Below are 25,799 nucleotides of genomic sequence, written 5' to 3' on the forward strand. Positions count from 1 at the left end.
TTGAATGCTATCTTCACAGAGGGAAACTGCATGTTATAAATAATAATTGGGAATCAAATTTGTTTTACTAAAGAAATGGGAGCCATCATAAAACTGTATGATGTTTTGACATCATTTGATGCTCTTTATAAACATCAATGTCACTGTTACATTTTTATGTAAATTACATTATGCAATAACTCAGATGCTTCCTTCTGAAGATTGTAACAGGAATTCAATAGCTTGCCTATTGTGTGAAATGGTAAAATTGTTGCAATCTGATTCATTTTTTATTTGAAAATATTATGGAAATGTTTAATCTAGAATATTTAAGTGACCGAGCTACTTCCAACCTGCTTCTTAATGAAATAGTGTGTGCCCAAAAATACCATCGCAAATAGTCCTCTGCTTGCCAGACTCAGCATGATATAAGTTGAAGCTTTTTCACTAAAAGATAAAATACGCACTTTACAACTGCCACATACAGTGCTTCCTCTATGGTTATTTTATTTAATTTTCAAGAGATGTCTCTCCAGAGCATTTGAGTCTTTATAAATACTGATTTCCAAATGTATTTAAATACACAAAATAAAGGATTGTGCTTATTTTTCTTATACCCCCCCTTTTTTCCTTTTCAACATTATCTGGCTCAGTAACTTTATATTTTTAGACTTTTAATACCAGTTGACATGTTGGAGAAAAACATAACCAAATCAAAGATGATTTTAATAAAAAGGTACTTAGTCTGACATGTGATAGAAAAAACATGATTAATACATTTTGTCTAATTGGCTACATGCACAGTAATCTCTCACGGCAGTAATTTTTAATAAGACTAGTTTGTTAGATGTCATTGTGGTCTCATAGGCTGAAAAATGGTTGCTTAAACTAAGCGGTAATATACACAACGGTGGAATTCTAGGTTATTATATCCCAGCAGGAAAAAATCAAAGTGGTTATTTGGTGAAGTCCTTCTTCACTGATGCTTTCTTGAAATTCATTTGTTAACTCTGTCTTTCCTCTTCCAAGGAAGTAAGAGCTTTGTTAGGACTTCTGGGTGTGCTTCAGTTATTTATAGAGCATTTCAATCCACCCGTACGCCTCTGAATTAAGTGCTCTTTAAGAATAGCATTTAGAACAACATGGAAAAGAATTTTATTTGTTTGGTGTGTGGACAAAATGAGGAAGACAGAAATAAAGCTAATTGCCACTCCCCAAACTACTTTCTTGCCTATTCCTTGCTGTAAGGGTAGAAGACTTTCCCCCTGGGAAAGGATACAACTTATATTTGACGTAGTATTAATATCCTCTTCTTGTTTCTGAACAAGGCCATTTTTCTATCTCAGAGAGGGTAGGGGACCTTGGGATAGGGGAGAAGAGAGGACCTGCTATTTTTGTTTTGGTTTTTTTCCATTTTCCCTCACACATACTCCACTCTTTCAGTCAATAAAACGCATTTTAACAATTTTTTCATCTCTGTGGGAAGGAAATAGCATTTCACTCTCACAGGAGATTTTCCAAGAAGTCTCCCCAGGGACAGGTGCTGCTTACATTTACCCATCCATAGTATGTCAGTCCCAAGCCCTTCAAACCCAAAATACTCCTTACATAGTTATCTTAAAACAGTGTTCAGTTACTTTTTTAACAAACGAAAAAGTGTCTTTTTACCAGAACAAAGGGAATTTTTTCATCAACAGAAACTAATATCATTGTAATTAACTAGTTTTTAATACTAAAAAAAGGAACAAAGCCAGGCCAGATATTACAAGCACGGCCCTTTGGGCAGCTACACCAGGAAGCTGCAATTTCACATTCCCTAGGGAACCCCAGCCCATTCGCTGCAGATTAGTGGGTGAAGGAACTGGACAAAGGGGAAAATGGGCACATGTGCAGTAAAGTTGGGGTGTCACACCGAAGATGCTTGTCAGTCAAGCTGGGAATAGAGATCATCGGCCAAAGGGGGCAGGGCCAATGCAAGCCCATGAAAATTTGGGGACACAAAATCCCCTAGACACAGGAGCTTGCTCTCTCAGCTCTTGTGTGGCTCTTAGCTCTTAGTGCTCCTATGGCTCTCTTGCATACATGTTCCCTTCATAGCTGTGTGGTCCATGGCGATGTGGACCCAACATGCAATGGACTGATGGACTAATGGACTGCAGCGGGAAATACAAGCTAAACTAGCCTGATGCTTGACTGGACTTGTGCGCCAACAGCAGAAACTCTGGACACTGGCTTTGATTCTAGCTCTCCCAAAGCCACAGCTGCACTTCTATGGTGGAACTGAGGGAAATGGGACCTGTAAACTCAATGGTGTAATTCCACATAAATAAAGCTTTCTTCAGTATCTTGTCCTCCCATGGGGTCCTCTGGAAATCCTTATTCCAGAGGCTCCCCAAGAACCCCACTTCCCCTGATAACAAAACTATTAGTCTTTCCACATTAAAACTTAGTGACCAGCTTTCTTACTTTAAACATTTTGAAATCCACTCATCATCCCACATTCTATTATTGTATGGTCACTAAAACACCCTTCAAATTGATTTAAGGTTGTTTTAGAATAGTCCAGTGGAAATACAAGCAAATTATATAATTGCTAAGGAGATAAAATATAAATGACTTAGGTTTTATGTTTTAATTTAATATGTTGTAGATTTCTGACATGTGATTCTTATTTGTATTAATATGAACTTCATTTATTTGTTTTATAACATTTAATGAAAATGTATCAGTGAATCACTGATCTTGAAATCTACAATGCTACTATCTTTTATTAAAATAGTACATTTTAATTAAAAATGTTATGTAACTCTATAATTACTTACAGATATATGTAAAGATATGGCCATTTTTCTCTGAAATGTATTATTTTGGTGCATACAAATGAATTACCATTGTAATTTGTAATCACAGTTACAAATGTATTATGAGACACTGTAGTTTTTATTTTAAAAGATTATTAGCTCTACTTTCACATTTCTATCATTTATGTATCTATTTGTGAGTCTTAACATCAATCTTAAAGAATTTTTGTTAGTCTATTACTTTTCTTGCTATGCTATTTCAATTATGTACATTTTTTCTCATCTACTTATTTTCGTAAATCACAACTTAAGAGTAAAATTCTTTGGAATACTCAACAAACAGGTCAGGCCAGAAATGTTTTTGTATTTGAATCAATACCTTTAAAAGAATGTTAGTAACATTATTTTCACATTTTTCTCTCTAATTCCTTAATATAGTACCATATATATATTTTTTACAGAATAAATAAGCTATTAATTATAAATTCTTGCTTCTATTTAAATTTGAATCACCACTAATATTTCTCAAAGTAGTTCTACTTTAAAATGTATTTTGAAATTATTCAAAACTTTAAGTTTTGCTGCCTGTTTCTAGACAATAAACATTTATCTTTGTTTGATGCAATTATATTTTTGTATCATTTTGCAATAAATGATTAGGGTTGTAATTAAATAAGGAGTACCCCAAAATTGCCACTTTTTTTATTAAGAAACTTTAAAAGAAAAATAATTTAATACAGTACAGTTAAAATAATTTCTTAATTTTTCTGATTATTTTGCATTGCACTTTAAAGTTGAAATCCTTCTTTCAATCAACAAACATCATTAATAAATATCTCCTTTAAGGATCCATGCAATATTGCTCTGCCTGATGTGGCTCAATTGGTTGGAGCATCGTCTGTGCTCCGAAAGCAGCAGGTTTGATTCTGTCAGGGCATGTGCCTAGGCTGCAGGTTAGATCCCCCATCTGGGTACCTACAGGACGCAATCAATTGATGTGTCTCTCTCACATGTCTCTCTCTCTCTCTCTCTCTCTCTCTCTCTCTTTCTCTCTCCCCCACCTCTCTTCCACTCTCTCTGAAAAGCAATGGAAAAAAATATCCCTGGGTTAAGAATAATTCTTTTAAAAAATATATAATAAAATGTTTGTCTTTCCTTTTAAAAGTTATATATCATCTTGTCTATAAATTCTCTACATATTTTGAATAGTTTTCACTTTACTTTTCATGAGGAAGAAAGCCATAATGAAAATGCTTTAAAAAATTTTTTCTTACATTAAATTCTTCCAGATCAATGTTTAAATAAATAAAATAACCTACTCACTTCAAATTCTATGTCTCAATTAATAATATTGCCAATAATATAATATTACCATTTGTTATTTTGAAGGAATGTATAATATTTAAGAAAAATTGAGAGAGAAAGTGAGAAGGAGAGAGATATAGAGACAAAGTAACACAGAGAACGTGAGAGAGAGAAAAAGATAAGGACTTTGTTAAAATGAAAGTAATAGTAAAAAGGATGGAATAATCCAAATAAAGATAAAAGCATGTGGAAGAAAGTCAATTGCCCTTAAAAAATTTTAGACAAAATTGGATATCAATAAGTTACATGTTATAAAGCATGTACTACCCATGGAAGTTTGATAAATATGCAATTTTCTCTTTTCTGCAGCTAATACAGACAATAAGTGCTGTAGATAAAGATGACCCTCTAGGTGGACAGAAGTTTTTCTTCAGTTTAGCTGCTGTCAATCCAAACTTCACAGTCCAGGACAATGAAGGTAAATTGAAGAACATATCTGTTATGATTTAAGGAGACATTAATAAGAAATTGTCCCCCAAAGTAACAATTATCATATATGTGATGTATTCATGTATTGATCTGTATTACAGAAATTTTGTTTTTATCAGATATTTAATGAGATATTATGTTAATTTTTTGCTTGATAGTGTTTACTCTCTTGAATTTTAAAATAATAAAATATGTGAAAGAAGTCTCTATGTAGTTCCTAATTAAAAGATTGAATATTGAAAACATTAGAAAGACTGGAAATAATCAGTTCCTTTAACAAAAAGGATAGGTAGGACACAAGAAGAGGAGTGAGAAGAAAGAAAGGTAACATATTAACTTGTGAAGGGATTAAATGCAAAAGTGTAGTTGCATGGACAAGATACAATATTCTCCTGCATAACGCATGAATTGTATAATGTTCCTGGGATCAAAAATGCTGAAATTATTTTTTGCATTCTCAAAAAAGTTAGAAACATATTTTAGAAGAAGAGGATATGTTAATGGTTACTTTTTTTTTTTTTAAATTGAACAGGTTTTTCTTTGCAAAATATGTACGGTAATTGGCCCAGTGTAAACCAAAGAATGTAATTACAACTTTTCTTCGTAAATATGTTAAACTAATTATATCAGTTAGTTTTTGGTAGAAAGTCATACTTGTTTTAGAGCAACTGTAGATACAGTTATTCTTCAAATAAATCTACATTGGCATATTTACACCATGAAAATGGCGTATTTATGCTGGCAGAGCCGGGTTGCTATAGGACCTCTGGGTGACTTTCAGAATATCAGAAAGCAGTTTAAGATAATGAAGAGTTTTACATTGAGCCATATTTGATGTAGTAGAAACTTTGCACAAATCTGTTTGCTGAATCTGACTTTTTGCAATGTCTATATTTTCTAACCCTTGGACACTTAAAATAATTGATTGAAAAATTAACATACTGCTGGCCGGTAAAATATGAAATAATCAATTACATCTGAATACCATAAAAAACAACACCCATCATTTTACTTTGCTGTTGTGGCAACCTATACACAGAACTTATATTGGACATTCTTAGTATTCAATTGATAACATTGTAACTTTTTGAAATTGTATTTTAATTTGTATTTTGTTCTTGTTAAACTGAGCTGTGGATCCCAGCAAGTATCTCTCAACTTCAAAGAGTAATAGAGACTTGACATAGTATTTCTTACACAACAGTTCACAATGATTGGGAAAACAACTTAAGGCAAATCTTAACTTTTGACAAGTAGTGTCATTTTCCTATATTAGGAAGAGTTCTTGACCCTATATGTTACTCAGATCAAGGGTTGAAGCCATATAAATATAAACCTTAACACGTCACTAAATAGAATACCACTAAAGTCTGATGGAATATTTGACCTAATCCTGCATAAATTACTATTTTCTGTTACTGTGTAGATTTTGCAAGAAATTGCAGTGATATAGACATCACCTTAATGTTGCTCAGCTGGAGAAGATACCCTGATATTTATAGTTTCTTCTTAAAAATCTGTAATTCTATGATATCAGTCTTTGAAAAATAAAACTAATTTTTGCTTCCATGATACCACATTGGAGCTTTTCATTCCTAAAATTCTCTTACTTTTCATTAACTTATAGATCAACAGCATTATTATACAAGATTTTTCTGAGTATTTACTAAATGATTTAAATAGAATTGTGAACTTAGGGTAAAACTTTGTTTGGTTCTTCAATATATCAAAACTGTTATAGGGAGAATTAAGAATTGGAAACTTTTCAGAAGTTAAAGTATAAGGTAGGACATTCTAAAAATACCAAATGCGCATATGCATGTGGGTTTGAGAATGGAAGAATTGTATCCTAATACTTCTTGGAAGATAAGTCAAAATTGTAAAATTATCAGGATTATATTTTGCTTTAAAATACTTCTTATGTATATCTATTTTGTTAATGTACTCATAGCTTATGTAGCTAACTGATATAGAAGTTAACTTTTCGCTAATAATTTAGAAAATGATTATTTTGGTTTCAATCACTATACTTGCAAAAAATTGTTTTGTTTTTTATTCTGTCCTGTTTGATGTAGCAATTGGCTAACTTAGTTCCTTCTTTATATTGACATTTTAAATAGTCCTATGAGATTAACTAAACTAGACTAAGTGCATAGGGCAAACTGAGAAGGAAATGATTATCCAAGGATATATTGACTTTATTTTTTATTACATATTGGTTAAATAGGACTAGAAGATATCTTTTTTATTAATCCATAGCCTCCATTCATAGATTCTGGATGACTTTTCAGATGAAGGAATATCAGTAGCAATATACTAGGTAGTAGGATGCTGGCCTTCCCCAAATCCCTACGTTTTCCTGTATGTCTGTCAGACATTCCACTCAGTTGTCTCTGAGCTATACCAATACTTTGAGTAATACATTATATTAATTTTAATGGGTGAAAATCAAAGTTCAGAAATATTAAGTAACTTACTCACTCTTGTTCATATATTGGGACTCAAAGTTTTTGACTACGTTATTGATTTTTAAAGTGCAACTATACTGAAACTTTACCCAATCATATCCTTCTGCATAAATATTGAATTAATGTATTGGGGGTGTGTGTGTGTAGATGCACATGCACATTTATAAATAAGAAACATTTACTATGATTTTTTTTGTTTGATATTCACAATATTTGTTTCTGAAAACAACATGCTATCATCTATGTAGTCTTGATAAATGATTCATTTACACAAATTTACCGTTTTAAAAACACCTGAGAATTAGTTGAAAATCTAATATCTAAGCAATTATAGTATTGGATTCTTCAAACTATCTAATATACTTTATCTATATTTTAATTGCATTGTGTATATTTTATAGGAAAATTGAGGTTTTATAATTTACGTAAACATCTTTTTATTTATATGTCAAAACCATGGCGATGAGGATGAGACAAATTTACCGTTTCAAGTCATTTTTAACATTTTAAAATTTATTTTAGATAATACTGCCAGAATTTTAACCAGAAAAAATGGATTCAATAGACATGAAATAAGTACCTATCTCTTGCCTGTGGTGATCTCGGACAACGATTACCCGATCCAGAGCAGCACCGGCACGCTGACCATCCGCGTGTGCACGTGCGACGGCCGAGGCAACATGCAGTCCTGCAGCGCCGAGGCCCTGCTTCTGCCCGCCGGCCTCAGCACCGGCGCCCTGGTCGCCATCCTCCTCTGCATCATTATTCTGCTGGGTAAGGCCCTCGGGAGAAAACGTCATCATTTCTCAGACTGTGACTTTAGTGCACTTGTAAACAAGAAATTTTGCTATGAAAATGCTTTCCCCCAAACTCACCCCAGCGTTTAAGAGAGACATAAATTAACCATGGAGTGTTGTCTATATTAATATATTTCATTGGATCAGTTATTACCTTCTTTTTTTAAATAATAAAACTGAACATTAGAGATTTTCAAAGCGTTTTCTAAGGCTACACAATTTCTGACTGGCTGAACCAAGGGAAGGCATCTTGTGGTTTGTCACTATATATAGATAGATGATAGATGATAGATAGATAGATAGATAGATAGATAGATAGATATAGATATATTAGTTTTTCAGTAAATCTAAAGTTCATTTCCACATTTTTTATGGCTGGATGGAGGCCTTACTCTCTTACCTCTTCACTGAAATAATGTTCCAATAGTCGTTTTTACCTGGTTCACTTGTCCATAAAACAACGATACTAGATTTTATAACCAAGAGCAAATTGATTTTTAACTGCATTTGAATTAAGAATCAAGTTAAAATTACTCTGTAATTGCATTATCTTAAAACTATGTGAGTATTCCTGTGACCCTAATAAGAAAATATAGTATCTGATGTTTTAAGAAGCAGTGAAATGAAGTTGAATTTTGGAGCCAATTTTAGTAAGTTTCATTATCTTCATTATTAGAACTTTAAAAAAAAATTTTTTTTTGCTGAGTAAGATCATTTTGTTGATAAACAATCTGAGGTTTAAAATCTTTATATCAAAAGTTTACACATGTGTGTTTGTGTGAATACAAAAATTTAGGCAAAATAAAATGTCATATTTTTTCCAAAACTTGAAGAATAAACATGTTTTTTCTCTAGGAAATGTCCTATTTTGTAAATCACTTTGAAGGCCAAGAACACATCAATTTATGTTATGTTGTTGTTGCATTAAAAAAGTTGCCTGTTTACCCTCTTACATAAACTTCATAAGTTTGAAGACAAGTAATCTGACCATTCTATGTTAACAAAAGAGAAAACATAACTTTATACTACTTCACATAATAATATAATTGTCTTTGTCAGTTTGGGCAGCTATAACAAAATACCAGCCTGACAGCTTAAATCATAGTGTTTCATTTCTCACGGTTCTGAAGGCTGGGACGTCCAACTTCAAGATACTGGCAGATTCGGGGTTTGGTTGAGGGCATACTTCCTACTTTGCAGATAACTATCTTCTGTGTCTTCACATGGCAGAAAGCAATGATCTCTCCTGTGTCTCTTTTTATAAGAACACGAATCCCATTTATAAGGGCTCCATCACTGTGATCCAATTACCTCCCAAAGACCCCACTTCCAAATCCAATCACATTGCAGATTTAAGCTTAAACATGTGAAGTTTGAGAGGACACATTCAGTTCATAGTAATAATAAATCCCATATTCTTTAACTGTCTGTCCTAAAGATGCTAAATAAAAAGATATTTCTTCACACATCTTCCTGCTAAGATATTTACCCTCCCTTTCTTCATCTAATTGCATTTACCTCTGTTTCTTCAAATCATCATTTTAAAGAATCATGACCAAAATGAGAATGGGAAACTAATACAAGCAGATAGAATTTCATAGTATCTTTCTCTTATCTTTTATGACATTATCAATATTATGATTAAAATTATTATTATTATTACTGATACCTTGTCATGAAATCAGGAAAATCTCCTTCGAGTGATACACCTTTCTACTTGTGGAGCTACAACTTAAGATGCATCTAACCAAGGTTTAATACATTGTTTTTGTAGTTAATTCAATGTATTAATTTAAATTCTCCTTTGTCATCATGTGATCCAACAATTATTTTTTTATCTCCTGCATGATACATAACCTCATAAATTTATAAACCAATAACATCTAAGTAAGGTGGCTCCCCCCACCCCGCCCCTAGTAATTAAGGTCTTCTTTTAACAATGTAAGAAAAAAAATTTATGCAAATCCATCAGTAAAGCTATTTAACAGAAACCAATACGCCATATCTTGTGAAGAATACTGCCTTTTTAATATTGTATAAGGATGTGAAACCTGTAGACATAGTTGTGCCCTTCTTAACTGTTTTATTTGAAGCTAATTCCGTTTGTGTCAATTTTTCTAATGCAAAGTATAAATAATGTCTGTACAATCAGGAACTATCTTTAAATAGTTCTTAGAAAAACAGATTAAATAAACCACTGGATTTGAGACATATCCCGCATTATTTAAAAAAAATGAGTTAGACACACTGCTCTTAACCTCTACTCATCCTAGCTAAATCCTTCAATACCACTCCCACCAAAAGATAAAGTAAATTGATTGAAGAACAAAATTAATCTTAAATTCTAACCTGTCCTGGGAAACCTATGACTTAAACTCCTTTGTATCAATCAGCACCGCTCGTTAGTTTGGGTGCTGTAGAAGGATTTTAATCTCTTTTTTCCTTCTTCTTCCAGTGATAGTAGTACTGTTCGCAGCTCTGAAAAGACAGCGAAAGAAAGAGCCTCTGATCTTGTCCAAAGAGGACATCAGAGACAACATCGTGAGTTACAACGACGAAGGGGGCGGAGAGGAGGACACCCAGGCCTTCGACATCGGCACCCTGCGGAACCCCGAAGCCATCGAGGAGAAGAAGCTGCGGCGAGATATTATTCCAGAAACGTTGTTCATACCCCGGAGGACGCCGACGGCCCCGGACAACACGGACGTCCGCGATTTCATCAACGAGAGGCTGAAAGAGCACGACCTGGACCCCAGCGCTCCTCCCTACGACTCCCTCGCAACCTACGCCTACGAAGGCAACGACTCGGTGGCCGAGTCCCTGAGCTCCTTGGAATCAGGTACCACCGACGGGGACCAGAACTATGATTTCCTGCGGGAGTGGGGCCCTCGGTTCAACAAGCTGGCGGAAATGTACGGTGGCGGGGACAGTGACAAGGACTCCTAACCGAGGATACCTGCTCTGTTCAAACCAGAAGAAGTCACTTGACCAACGGTGTCTCCACTTCACGGTATTTGACATTCAGGAGAATTTTCCTGCCACTCAGCACAATTTTTTTTTTCTTCCCCATTTACTCTTAAATTTGTTCATTAATTACATTAATTCTTTCCTGTAGGATGTCTCATGAAATATATACGACGTTTTATTTAATCACTTCCAAGAGCCAAAGCTATGGAAATTCAATGGTGTCCATTTTAGAAATAAAAGATAATTTCAGAAACGTGAACAGGATAGTTCTCTCCCTTAAGCAACCTCACAAGCCGCTTCTGTTAGATCCATGCCCTGCCCTTGCAAATGAAGCTTTTAAAAAAGGTGAAGAAAAATTTAAGGTATATCCTGTTCTGTACATTAAAGAAAAAAAATGTACATGTGGTGTTAGTAGGTGTGATATGCAACCTGGTATACAAAACGTTTGTGCAATTTCATTTCATCAAATTCTATCTGCTAATGTTTTATATTTATATTTTTGTATTTATTTTTAAAAATAAACCAGTTTTTACAACTACATTGTCTCCAGCTTCTTTTTTTCTCTAGGAGGAAAAGTCTTTTTCATGGACTAAATATTTGGTACAGAATTACATGGAATACAAGGTAAAAACATAAAGTCATTACGATTACTATGGAGAGCTCTAACCAAATTAATATGATTTAGGTAAGGATTATTTTTCCATTGAGTTTGTTATGCTGTGATATGTGAAAAACTCTTCACATAAAAAGTAATAGTCATTTTTAGACCATTTTAAAAATTACCATTTAAGCAAATTTAGAACATGGACACCCTTATTCTAAATATCCCACAACACCAGCAATGCAGTTACTTCATTTTGTACATATTCACTAAAATAATTTCTGAAAGAGTAAAACATTTTCTTATTTTTGTATGACATTTTTGCATTCAAGATTTATAGGCAATAGAGTTCAGACAGATTTCAGACTGAAATAGTTCTTTCATGGAAAATATACTCACTCCTCTATGGTGACTTTGAAAATACTTAGTAATGAAAGTAACAATGCTGAGTATTTCATTGAGCTAGAGCATTGTAATTATGTCAATTTTTCAAAAATGTATTACATATTTACTTGCAATAAAGTCTATTTTTCTGTCAATGAATGACTTAATACAAAGCAAACGTAATAACAATACCAACAACAAAACCCAAACTGCCACTAACTGATCCCTCCTTTCACAAGCTCCAAACACGATTTATTTATAAATGGATCACTTTGTTGGGTCTGCACTAAGAAGGCGCATTCCCTGCCGGGTACATCATAAACAATACCAAGGATTTGTGTGTTCTCTAATTAGTGAGAATGCTATGCTTTGGAGTGAGTCATAGTGCAATACTGACATGTCCTTAATGTGGAATTAATTATTTCAATCTTGAATGATTTTCTTTCCCCTAGCTTCCAGGCTGAAAAGGCACACATCCCTCTGAGTACAGACATATGTGTTTGCATAGTAATCTAATTATGAAAGAAAAACAACCCATGTGGTCTTGAGTAAAATTGCAGTCACATTATAAGGTTAAGTGGCACATCAGACCATAGAAAATCTAACTTGGTCATTTCTTATATTCCAATAACCCATTTATGTACCCAGAAGTCTGACTGTCAAAAGTTCAAACTTTAAGGAAAAAGAAAGATTTAATCAAATATAATGAGCTGAAGGAAGAGTATATAACCTCAGTATCCTAGTAGGATTATTCATTCAGATAAAGTCAGCAAAAAATGAAAAAGATAAAAGTGAGCATATATTATGAGCATTTCACATTAGTTATGATTTAAAATATAGTGTTAACTTGATTAAAATTTGTTTTTAAATTTCTATTAGCTATTTGTATTAATATTAGATGTCAATAATTAAATTCTTATTTGAATATTTTTAACTATCTTCATATAATTTCAAACTGACATTAACTTGCTCTGTTATTTATCTTTATTAGTCATCCATTTTTATAAATTTAAAGAATTGCAACAGTTATCTGGCATCATCCAAACCATGTTTTCAAAAATTCTCTTCAAGAAGATTGATTAGGAGACTTATTTTCTAGTATAAAAACTATATTATATATAAATAAGTAACAGCCTAACATTATTTTAATGAAGGTGATATATAATTAATTTAGAGACCCTAAAATTAAGAAGTATGCCCTTAATGACCTGCTCAAACTTCCTCAATAGGCTTTGTTGTATGATGCTCTCCCAAAGAAATGACCAATATGTAGATTATTCTATGTCAATTTTATTTTATTTTTTTTATATGGGAAGTGGGGAAAATATCTCTCAGTATCACGTTATTGACTTCATCAGACCATTGTAGACCTTTTTACTTATGTATTCATCTATTTATTTTTTATCAGATATTTTGAGCATTTGTCATAAAAATCAAAGGGTGTTCTAGGCCCCAGAGATGTAATAATAAATCATATATAATTTTTATATATGCGTGCAATTCCTCTATTAGTGAAAAAATTTTAAAAGGGTAAAATCATTATCAAAACACTCAAAATTCACAACAGATCATCTTTTACTATAATTTTTAAACAAATTATTGTAATCCTTTTTGTGTTTTAAATATTCAGATAAGTGAAATACTTCTAAACCTTTAATCAGTAGAAATGGTGATTAAGTTAATCAATTTTCATTGGTTCTATTTTCAACAAAATATCAAAGAAAGTTTATGTAATGATAAATTCATGTTTTCTGGCTGAGGTTTCTCTGTATATGTCAAGTGGATACTGTCACACAAATGCAAGAGTTCCAGACATTTTTTGTTAGACTTAAACATATGCATTATGAGTAATTAGATATATAGAATAATCTAAAATAAATCTATGCTCTAGGATTGAGGATTAGTTATATCTACATATCTGTATCATTTGTCAATACATCTCCCTAAGTGTCTATACGTAATGCCCTCACCAGCTGCAACGCACCCTACTGGCCATCTGTTACCTTGCACTGACTTACCAGCTGCAGCTTCCTTGCGTGTGGACTTGCACTTGAACGGGCCCGGCTGGGTGGCGCTGCAGGACTGCCTGGGCAAGCTGCAGCTACTGGTGGCTGTAAAGGAACCTCCCTGACGCACATCTGCACGTCTCCACATCTGCTAGAAGTACACAGTGTCCCCAAACTTGGCATAAAGTGGACCCTTGGTCTCCATGAATACCCTGGCCAGTCAGCTAGACGTTCACTGCTTTGAAAAAGTGGCTTTGAAAAAGTGCAGTATTGGCCCACAGAGAGGGGGCAGGGCTCCTGCCTTAGTAACTATGTCAGCCTGTGTAAGACAGCAGCATCGAGTCGCTTCTTTATTTTGACCAGAGCACACCAGAGAGCCCATTATTTCCCTTTTTCTTCCAACGTTAAGGCTCAAGCCCAAGACTTTGTGGATGTTCTGGATCTTATTTCTTGCCAATCCTACACCCAAGAAGTTGGATTTGTTACCTTTTAAAAATATACACAGAATCCAACCACTTCTCACCATTTCCATTCCCTGGCCCAAGACACTAACATCCTTTTCTCCATAATTAGGAGCAACTAACTTTCTAACTGGTCTCTCTCCTGTCACCTTGCGGCACGTACACTCCATTATCAGCATTGAGGTCAAGGGATATTTTCAAAATGAATTTGCCATTTGGTTGTTCCCTGGAGTTAGAGGCTATTTCTTCCTTGTTATACTCAGGATAGAGGACAAAATCTTTAGAACATCCTTAAAGTCTCTTTATTCCTTCTTTGACCTCTTCTGCAATTTATTTACTGGGCTCCAGCCTCTGGCTCTTTGCTATTTCTTTCTGTCCTCATGTGTTTACCCTAACCACCCTCCTTCCTTCAGCTTGTGTCCTGACCTCCTTCAAGTTCTTTATCAAATATCATTTCTAATTGAGGTCTACCCTGTCCACCCCACTTAGTGTTATAATATTTCCCTAGACTTCCCATTTACTTATACTGCATTTTTCTCCCTGACACTACCACCTTTTCAACATGGTATATGACTTACTTGCTCACAATTATTTTCTGTCTCCCTCAAATAGAATATAAATTTCATGAGAGCATGGATTTGGTTAATTTTGTTTGTTGCAATGCCCGATAAACAGAATTATGTCTATCTGTTTAGGTGTTCAATGGACATTTGTTGGAAAAAATAAATATTGTACCATTAGTTTTATCATATATTATGCTTAATTTATATATATATGTATTGATTAATTTAAAATTATATGCATATGACATTTCTGCTTCTTTCGATGGTAAACTACTCAAAGTTATAGGATATAAATGATTTTTTTTGTGTTCAATTTCTGGGAAACCTTTTCTTTCAGACTGGTACAGGATAAATGAAAATCTGCTAACAATTATTTTGGCTAATTGTTTTAGAAAAGCAGAGATAAATCTTAAAGGACAAAAAAATCTGGGAGTGTCAAAACATTATTTTAAGTGAAGTTATATTGAAAATATGTTTTGAATATTTGCAATGTACCAAAGATTATGACAGTGCAAAAGACATAAAATAAGTGCTACAGTCAGAGAACAACTACCTTTTCGGGTTCTGTTCTGCTCTGGTTGAGGTCTGGGTCATAAGTTTTGAGACCTTAATAATGCTGTGAAAGGGTCAGATGAGGGGAGTGTTGATCAGAAAAAGTTTTGAGAAAGAATGTGGTAAAGGGGGATGTTGACATGGAACAGAAGATGAGGGAGCCCCAAGGAACACTCTCCTGCTCCCTCACTAAAAGGCACTGCAGTTCAATTTTTTAATGTATTCGTGTCTTGTATTCTTTTTGTTTGTTTGTTTTCTCCAGGCCATAATTACTGTGTATAAAGAATTAGATGTATATTTTATTCATTACTGTAAAGGAATCTCATTTGTTGAGATTATTATTAATATGCAAAGAGGACAGCCTTCAAATATACCTAAGAGTAGACTCTAGACAAAACCTGAACCAAGAACCCACGTCAAAACCACGAAAAGGAGCTGAGAGAATTGATGTGAGTGAGTAAAGGTACTTAGAGCCTAAGGTAAATTCTGGTGGTTAAAAAATAAAAATACACACACACACACACACACACACACACACACACGTATGTCTGAAAGCACTTTCATTATTTTTTTAAGGCTACAAATATAGTAGCTTTCTCCAAAAAATGGGGTGGAGGGCAACAAAATTACATATATTATTTAGCTCATTCAAATATTTATTATACATATTACAGTTTTCATCCAATTTTCCTGATAATCTCATTATTTCTTTAAGGCTATAAATGCAGTATTTTCCTCCATGCTGAACTTCTTTATTTCATTTTTAAATTTGGAAACCAACTAAGCACAGGAAGAGAGGGAGAGCGACTTTTCATAGTTGTATTTAGTAAGAGAAAAAAAAAGGAAATAAAGATACTTTGTACAACCTTTTTACCTACTATTACTACAAATGGAATTATTGTAGCATATACATAAAGTAGCACAGTAAACATTCTTTATTAAAGGATGTATATAGGGAAGATTAATGTTTAATAAGAACATAATAGAAAACTAGTCGTCAGCGTGTGAAAAGTATTTTCCAGCTGTGAAATTTTCCTGAATTTGGAACATGACATTTACAACTCCACAGGAAGGATAGCACAGCTTCATTCTCAGATTTGTCTGAATAAACCTCCTACACAATGTGAAGTATTTAGAAGCATTCCTAAGACTCTTGCCACGATCTTTCCCTCTCTGCTTTTACATTCAAGAGAATTTCAAATTAATTTCTCTTTATCAATGTGTAAAATCTCTGCCACTGTTACAGTTTACATTTATTTCCATTATCTCCACTAATAATATAGCTTAAAATAAATCTCAGCTAAATGATATTGTTAACGTGAATGTATCTTTGTAAAAAATCAGGCAAAGTTAGTGATAGATTCTGGCATTTCTACATTTTTTTTTTTTTTAGAAGAGAAGTATAACATCAGAATGTTATTATTTGTTTGAAAATATATTGATCATTTTCCAGCTGTATTGAGATACAACTGGCATACAACATTCTACAGGCTTCAAGTGTACAATGTAACGATTTGATATATGTAAATGTCTTAACTACAATGTAAATTTTTGTTTCTTCAAAAGGTTAAATTTTACTGTAGGCAGAATATGAGTCTTCATTTGTAATAACTGAGCATAGAAAATACTCATTCAAAAGGGCATAGGTACTTAAGTAGTTCCAACATATGGAACATTCTCTTGGCAGATCTATGTAATTTAGATGAAAGCAACTCCTTGAATTTTAGGTTACATTTGGTTAAACACTTAGACCTGATAAAATTCTAGTTCTATACAACATATTGGACATCTTAGTAGGTACTACATAAATGCTAGTTGAGTGATTGATTAATCTTGGCATTCTAATACTTTGTTTTCTAATTTTGGCACTGTGGAAAATGTCAGAATCCATGCCTTTCCTACCCTTAACCAAAAAGGCAACATGTTTCATTCATATTTGAAAAAGCATATTCTAGAAATGTCACAGTAACCTTTTAAGATGACGGTGTCTGCCTAGGAATTCTTGACAGCAGCTCTGCACAGTTGTGCCAGCTATATATTGAAACTTTCTTACATCATCTTTCCAAAAGTGATCGCCTGAGCAGACAGCATTTAGGTGATAGAAGGAAATGCAAACTTGATGCACTCTTTTTATACACTGTATTTTGAGCCAGAAATAGAAAAAGTGAAATTCAATTTCTGGTTTATTTATTGTCAAAGTGAATAATTTAAGTTATTTAAAGATAATTCCAGTATGTCTCAATTTTCCTATCTGTGAAGTTAAAATCTCAGTGCATTATTAATATATAATATTAAACAATTAATTTTATACTTAATAATTCATTGGTAAAATTTTTTTAGTTTTGTTGAAAAGTAAGAAAAAGATAAACACAAAGGTTATGCTCCAAATCACTCAAAATATAATGATGCATAGTTCACAAAAAAGTTTTTTTCATAGCGTTATTAAAAAATTTTTTTCATAATTTTTTATTAATTTGTTTTTATGACAGATGTTTCTCCTTTTTCCCCATTGACACACTCCTTCCCACCGCCCTGCCCCATCCCCAGCTTTGTTGTCTATGTCCATTGTTCACACATACATGCATATAAGTTCTGTGGTTTATCTCTTCCTCACCCAAACCCCCCTCCTCTGAGGCTTGTCAGTCTGTACCCCATCTCTATGTCTCTGGGTCAATTATGTTGATCAGTTTGTCTAGTTCATTATATTCAACAATAAGTGTTTTTAATTGATTTTTAGAGAGAGAGGAAGGGAGAGAAAGGGAAACATCGATGTGAGAGCAAGCATCAATAGACTGCCTCCTGCATGCACCCTGCTGGGGATTGAACCTGTAACCCAGATATGTGTCCTGACCGGGAATCAACTAGCAACCTTTTGGTTCATGAGACAGCACCCAACCAATGAGCCAAACAGGCCTGGGTTATAATGAGGCATCTTTTAAGTGGTAAACTGAAGGACAGAAAATGTCAGTGATTAACAATATCTTTAATGTGTGTTCTTAGAAAACTTACACACGGAATTGTAAGGTTGTGTCTAATTTATGATAACAGTAATGATTAATATGCTAGAGATGATGATGTTGAAGATGATGATAGTAACTGAAATGTATGTGCCCATTATATGCCAGGGATTGTTCAAAGTGTCTTACATATGTTAACACATTTAATTGTCATATGAATCTGTGAAGCACGTACTTTTATTATCTCCATTTTACGTATGAAAAAAATACAGCTGAGGATTAAATAAAATTGCCCAAGTTTCCACTCTTTTTAAACAATGGACACAGCTCACACAGCTCTAAGGTTACTGCTCTTAAAACCAAGACTACTATTAATAAGGATAAAAGAAGTCTTGATATCTCTGGGAATAATGACAGTGAGAAGATTTCTAGTAACAGTGTTATAATGGAGAGTGAACTTTTTAATTAGAAAAATATAGTAATAACCCAACAAGTGTGGCTCAGTGGTTGAGTGTAGACCCATGCACCAAGAGGTTGATGGTTTGATTCCCAGTCAGGGCACATCCCCAGGTTGTGGGCCAAATACCCATTGGGGTGCATGCAGGAGGCAGCCAATCAGTGTTTTCTCTCATTGATGTTTCTATCTCTCTCTCCCTCTACCTTCCCCCCTCTCTCTAAAATAAATAAAAATAAATAAATAAATAGTAATATTTGAACCACATACATTAGGCCTTAGCTTCGCTGATGATATGGGCCATTGTCTGGGTCAATAAAATTTTTGTAATAATTTTCTCTTACCAATTTGGTAGAGGTTTGTCCCCTTGAGCTCTCTACTGTAAATGGGTCATGTTGCGCAATCCACCCTCTATCTAGTTGCCAGTGTGGAAGATGGTGAGATGACAAAAAAAATCAAAATGGTAAAGAGAATACATTGCTGAGAGGATGTGAATGATGTTCTCTCTGATGTCAAAGGAGTGTGAGCTTCCTGGAATCCCTAGCAAGGATGTCCTTGGAGAAAGCTGGTAGTTGGTATGAGTGACTTAGAGACTTAAGGACAAGCAATTGAGCAGTATTAGAACTTGGGGTAAAATATTTATCCATTTATGGGGATGATGTATTGTTTACAAGCTGAAGGACAATATCTTTGAGTAGACCACTGTGTCTCTAAGTCTGGCTACTTGGAAAGGGTAAGTAAGAAGGAAATTCCACAAGATTCCATGTACTGGAGCCCATTAATGAACAGTTTGGGTACAATGGGTACATTTTGGGTACAATGGGTACATTGATTTAAATATATAATGTCTGGTAGGCCAAAGGGGGTGAGCACATACCTGGTTAAGAAGATTACAAGGTAAAATGCAGCATTTCTGGAGGGAGCAGCCCACAGGACGCCAGTTCAAGTATCAATGATAGTGGTTATATACCTATTAGCTACAGCAGAGGGCAGCAGTGGTCAAATAAATCAATTGGCCTTCGTGAATAGTGAATAGGGTCTGTCAGCTGGGACACATGTTCCCACCTGCGAGCCTTCCAGAGTCTTTGTTTTAGAACAAAGAGGGCAATTCGTTACCACCTCTTTGGCTAGAGCTGTGGCGTCCCCACGTCTGTGTTCCCAATCAGTGAGCGTTGTCACTCCTTATGGTCTGATGTAATATGGACCATCTCTGCTAGTAAGTATGGCATCTCTAGAGAAGTAGTTGTGTCTGGTACTCTAACAGGGGCTCATGTGGGGTCTGGGAACAACCGTGTAGTTTGGATAAGGAGGCTGCAATGTTTTTATAATGTGCTTCTGGTGTTTGTGACGGTAATCAGCATATTTGTGAGCTTGCTATCTCTATCAAAATCGAGGTTCCCCAGAGACACTTCCTTTAGGTCATGTAATTATCCTTTGCCATTGTCCAAACTAGACTGCAAGTTCATTGGCTATCACCCAGGAGATAGTAAAAATGTGTTGCCGTTGGGAGTCACATGTGTATGGCCTGTTGTAGAGTCAGATGCACCGCTACCAATTCTGCGAAGTGTGTCAAGCTTGAAGCCTCGGCTGACCACTCTTTGATGTCAGCTGACATCAGTGGCTGGTCCTTGGATCTTATGGGGGGCAGTGACCCATCCTCCCTGCTGTAAATACTGTGTTACTAGGTATAATTCTTCCTGGACAGCATCTTCAGAAATCCCCCATAATAGAATATCATCTATAGAATGCCAGAAGTAGCAGTGGATTAGTTTGAGTAAATTTAGGCTAAGTGCTTTTATTTATCTTTAATTTTTTTTTCCTTTACTGATTTTAGAGAGAGAGACGAAGGGAGAGGGAGAGAGAGAGAGTGAAACATCGATAAGAGAGAACATCAACTGGCTGCCTCCTGTATGCCCTCACTGGAAATTTTGCCCACAACCTAGGCATGTGCCCTGATTGGGAATCGAACCGGTGGCCTCTTGGTGCATGGGTGAACCCTCAACCACTGAGCCACACTGGCTGGGCAGGTAACCCATGGGCAGTGGGGTAAACGTGTCCTGGGTGTCCTCAAAACTGAGAGCAAATTGAGGTTGTGAGTCTTCGGTTCCTGGCACTGAGTGAAACACGTTGGTTAGTTCTAGGACAGCAAAGTAGGGGCCCTGAGCTTATTGAATATCATCTATCATCTTTATAATATGGAAATGGGAGCCTGAATAGCCAGAACCTGTGCATTTAAGTTTAAATAAGTCAAATGTTAATCTTCATTCATTGTGGCAAGTTTTAACACTGGCCACATAGGCTGTTACAAGGTTAGATGGTGGGCCTAATGACCCAGTGTCAAGCATCGTCTCTAATGACAGGGGGAAGGCCCTCTGTACCTTGTTTTATAATATAATATAATATAATATAATATAATATAATATAATATAATATAATATATATAATGTAATATAGTAATGTAATATGATATGATAAAATATAATATAATATTTACTATTTTTACTAGAGTGAACAGTGGACTGGTTCCCATTTTACAGCGCCCACAAAAAAAGAAAGAATAAAAAGCTAAGCATTTGGGTTTGTTCCACCAAGCCTATAGCTGGGCAAAGTCATCCATAGCTATAAAAGTAGGAGAATCCAGGGACCATAGCTGTTTTAGAAATATAGAGCCAATAGACACATTCACCTTAATTTGTGCTCCATAGTTTTCCCTGCTATGTCTTGTGGGCTGGAGGAAGGTCCCCTGGTGAATTTAGAAAGGTTAATTGGAATTACTGTGACTTGGGTTCCTGTGTATAATAGAGCCAAGAATGTCTGGTTATTGCTTTTGTCGCAGTGGTGTCAAATGGGTGATTATCCCTGGGAATCCAGACAAGCTCTGGGAGGCCACCTCACCTCTAGGGTAATGTTCTGGGGAAGCTGTTTGCCACACAGGGAGCCTTGGGACCTTATGAAAGCCTCTACCAGCAGTTCTCAACCTGTGGATCGCGACCCCTTTGGGGGTCGAACAGCCCTTTCACAGGTGTGGCCTAAGACATAACAGTAGCAAAATTACAGTTATGAAGTAGCAAAGAAAAAAATTTTATTGTTGGGGGTCACCACAACATGAGGAACTGTATTAAAGGGTCGTGGCATTAGGAAGGTTGAGAATCACTGTCTAGACCTTTAAGACTGGACTCTGCAGTGATGCAATTGCTCTCTCAGTGGGGATCCCAGTTTGTGGAGATACCAAAAGAAGGAACTCCACTCTAGAACTGTCTAGAACTGTCCTCCTGAAAGTTAATTTCTGACGGATCAGATTCAAGCAAACACTATTTCCTTCAGAACCAAAGTTCTCCTGTGTATCATTCTTTACAACTAAAGAGCTAAGAGCTTCCTGTTGCCCAATAATGCAGAGTACTAGTAAAGATGGATTTGAGCAAGGTTTTTAATGTTTTCTAAGTGACAAACCCTATTGTACTGTCACCTTTTATTTCTTTAACTTCTAAGTTCTTGTTGATACTGGTTAAAATAAAACTAAATTTATGTAGGAAACCAAAAGTGTTTCTTTAGAACTAAACAGAATTGCTATCATGAGAATATATCAGAAGTAGCAAAAAGGCAAAACAAAATGCCATATGCAAATTTCTATTTTCATGTATTGATCAAAAGACCACGCAGACATGACACAGCTCTCTCCTACTTCAGTTTCCAAGCACAATTTCCTCTTTGAATAAGAGGGCTTTGAACTAGATGATTGCTCTCTCAACAACTGTACTTTTATGCTTAATATCTTTAATTGCTTTTTGTTTCTATTTCAGGTTTTGAATATTCTCTTTTTTTAAACAGTATTGCACACACCTGCACAGGCATACATGTACACACACGTTATTTCTGATTTTTTTATTGGTGGTTTACATTTCTCATCACCTTTCACTTGGATTGTCTTCCTTACTCATGTGTTCATGTTTAATGCTCCTACACCTATGATTTCAGTTCAGCCAATAGTACCTAACCACGGCCAGAAGAGGGGTGAAAGCGGAAGCTCTGTCTTAGGTTCTTTTAATTGAAATTACAGCACTATTTTGAAACTTTTGTTTCATTGCAATATACTATGGAAAACATATTTTTCATAAAAGGCCCATACTTGCATTTACTAAAAAAATGTTTATTGAGTGCCTATAATATACCATATGTTGATGCAATCTGACTTTCTGGGTATCAAGACTGAGCAAAACAGACTGATATCTATGTGCTTCTGGGCTTAATATTTTACACAAGTTAACATACACACACACACACACTTGAAAAGTTTAACTTAAAAATATTTCAGGAAAATAATACTTATGGTCACTCATGTGATATACTTGATGTTTCAATTCACTTTCATTTCGTTTAAGCACATTCACAGTGGCCCACTAAAATGGTTTTGTGACCTACAAATAAGTTATGTCTGGCAGTCTGAAAAGCATCCTTTCAGTGAGGGAGGAAGGGCTTGATCTCTTTGCCTTTTCTTCTACAGTCCTTCTTATAACCCAGAATAATTTCTTATCACCTCTGTTCTAGGCACGACATAATGCATGGCCTGCAATGGTCTCTTGTAATTGACAAGTACCCTGCAAATGGTGCACGCTGGGAGGTAGATTGGGAGTAACGAGATGGAACACACAGACATACTTATTTTAAACATTGCTGGTACCTAGTTATGCACTCCAGAGATATTTTCTTGTTATATGGCATTGGCTATGCTTTCTTGTCCTCAGTGAGCCAACAAGTCGGCTAAGATTACTCTTGGTCCATTTGCAAAGAAACAAAGATACAAATAATATAATTTCCCCAGCCTGTCCTCTATCATTAGTGTGTGTCTTCTTGTTTGCTGTCATTTCTTTTTTTTTTTTTTGCCAAATATATGCAAAGTATAATCCCCAACCAAATTAATTTATAGAACATTTTCATCACTGTTTCTTGGTTCCTATTTTATCCACTAAGTATTATGTTAGCTACAGGTTTTTCATAGACATTGTTTTTATATTAAGGATGTTACCTTCTAGACTTAGGTCACTGAAGGTGTTTATCATGATTAGGTTTTGAATTTGGCCAATGCTTTTCTAATATTCATTAAGATGATCATATTGATTTTATTCTTTATTCTGTTAATGCAGTAAATTACGCTAATTGATTTTGAATTTTCAACACATTATCTAAATAATTTATCTATGTCAACTCATTTAATCCAAAACATCTGTGAGGGAGGAACACAAGGTCATGCAGATAACTGCAAAATAAGATTTGACCCTGTAAGTTTACCACCCAGATCTATGCTCCTGTATATAATGATAACAGTCACAAGCACACAATCATTTATTACTCTCATACAAAATATATACAATAAAAATCTGTAATAAAAATAAAGTTATGTAAACACTTTGAAATTTTCAAATGGTAAAACAATATACCAAAGGCCAAAGTCTTTCTAAATCAGCCTATAAGTTTGAGTATTTGGGGAATTGAGGCATCCAATCTCAATTACCTTCTCACGCAAGAAATAACAAATGTCTTTTCTTGGCAGAGATCCTCGTTCCTGTCAATTTCACTTGGTGTAATGATGAGAAAAACAATAATATTTAAAGACTCTCTGTCGGTTTGGCGGGCATCTAAACAGTGAATTCATTTTAAAAATCTAATGAAGATCATTTTTCCCAATGCGGAAAGTGGAAAATTGTAGCAGGTCAGAGCTCTTGAGGACTTTCACTGAATTATTCAGTTCTTCTGGGAACTTATCTACTGCAGCATTATGAATATATTCTATTTTCTGTAATAATAGTAATGTCAAAAATACCACAAGATTACCAAAAATATTAAATAAAGTCATTTTTTAGATTTTTCTCTATGTCAATCTCACCCAATAAAAATATTAACTGAATTAAAAGTTATTTTAGTTATTTTCAAAGTATAATTTAAAGATACTTATTTTATAATAAATAATATTTAACTTGTATAGCATGTTATTTCAAAATGTAACAATATACATTTATTTCATGTGAACTCTACTAATTTTTATAACTGGTAGATTGTTTTATTGATCTTATTTGTTGTATTTTAATGGTACCTGCCTCCTATTAATTTTAAGGTGTTTATTCCCCCAGTGATTCACTTTCCTGAGTAATTTTTGTCAGTCCTTTACCCTTAAGCATGATTTGCAAATTAACAGATTTCTGGACATCACAAAGTGCTAGTCTCAATTTCCTTCAGAATTTTGTTTCAAGGTTACGGTTTTAAAGACAAGATAAAACCAAGACCAGGTAGTCCCTTCCTCCAGTCAAATTCCCGACCCTTTCTGATTTCTGCCACTTCTGAGGTCCTGTCCCCAACAGGAAGCACTGTGTTGGGTCACTCTGCTGTTCACAATCCACCAAATACTACTGCAGTGTTGAGGGGGAAGAAATCTTAAAATAATTGAAGACTTAAGGTAGAATGGAGAACCAAAGGCCTAGTTTTACCTAGAGATGGTGAGGGTTTGCAAAAGAAAATAATTGGACTCCATCTCAATAGTGTACAGCAGACCTCCCTGCAATTAAACATGGTAAACCTGCTGGGAATGCCAAAAGGCACCACCACTTTGGAAGACAGTTTGGCATTTTGTTATAAAACGACATACTCTTACCACATAATCCTGCAATCATGCCCTTGGTATTTCCAGTAGGTGAATGGATAAATAAACTCTGGTACATCCAAACACTAAAAATGAAAATGAACTATCAAGTCATGGAAAGACATGGAGCAGCCTCAAATGCATTCTACTAAGTGAGAGAAGTCAATCTGGAAAGTTTACATACTGTATGATACTAACTGTGTGACATTCTGGAAAAAGCAAAACCAAAGAGACAGTATAAAGCTCAATGGTTGCTAGGCATTGGGATGACAGAGGGGAGATGAATGGGTCAAGCACAGAGGATTTCAGGGCCGTGATACTGTGATGATGGATACATGTCATTACACACTTGTCAAAACCAATAGAATGTACAACACCAAGAGT

At 34.8% G+C, this 25,799-nt stretch overlaps 1 protein-coding gene across 3 annotated transcripts in view; it reads left to right on the forward strand.

Moving 5' to 3' along the window:
• The window catches only part of CDH10 (cadherin 10), a 135,717-nt gene extending 124,373 nt beyond the window's left edge, over positions 1-11,344 (forward strand). For 2 of the 3 annotated variants that reach the window (XM_036279250.1, XM_036279252.1), the window contains 3 exons: positions 4,455-4,563; positions 7,565-7,816; positions 10,295-11,344. In XM_036279250.1, the coding sequence (XP_036135143.1) occupies positions 4,455-4,563; positions 7,565-7,816; positions 10,295-10,785 (852 nt within the window). In that variant the 3' untranslated portion in view covers positions 10,786-11,344. The remainder of the gene's footprint in view (positions 1-4,454; positions 4,564-7,564; positions 7,817-10,294) is intronic. The other variant, XM_036279251.1, reaches the window with a different exon arrangement.
• The last annotated feature ends 14,455 nt before the right edge of the window (positions 11,345-25,799 follow it).

This window comes from Molossus molossus, unplaced genomic scaffold, assembly GCF_014108415.1.
Source record: "Molossus molossus isolate mMolMol1 unplaced genomic scaffold, mMolMol1.p scaffold_m16_p_3, whole genome shotgun sequence".
NCBI lineage: Eukaryota > Metazoa > Chordata > Mammalia > Chiroptera > Molossidae > Molossus > Molossus molossus.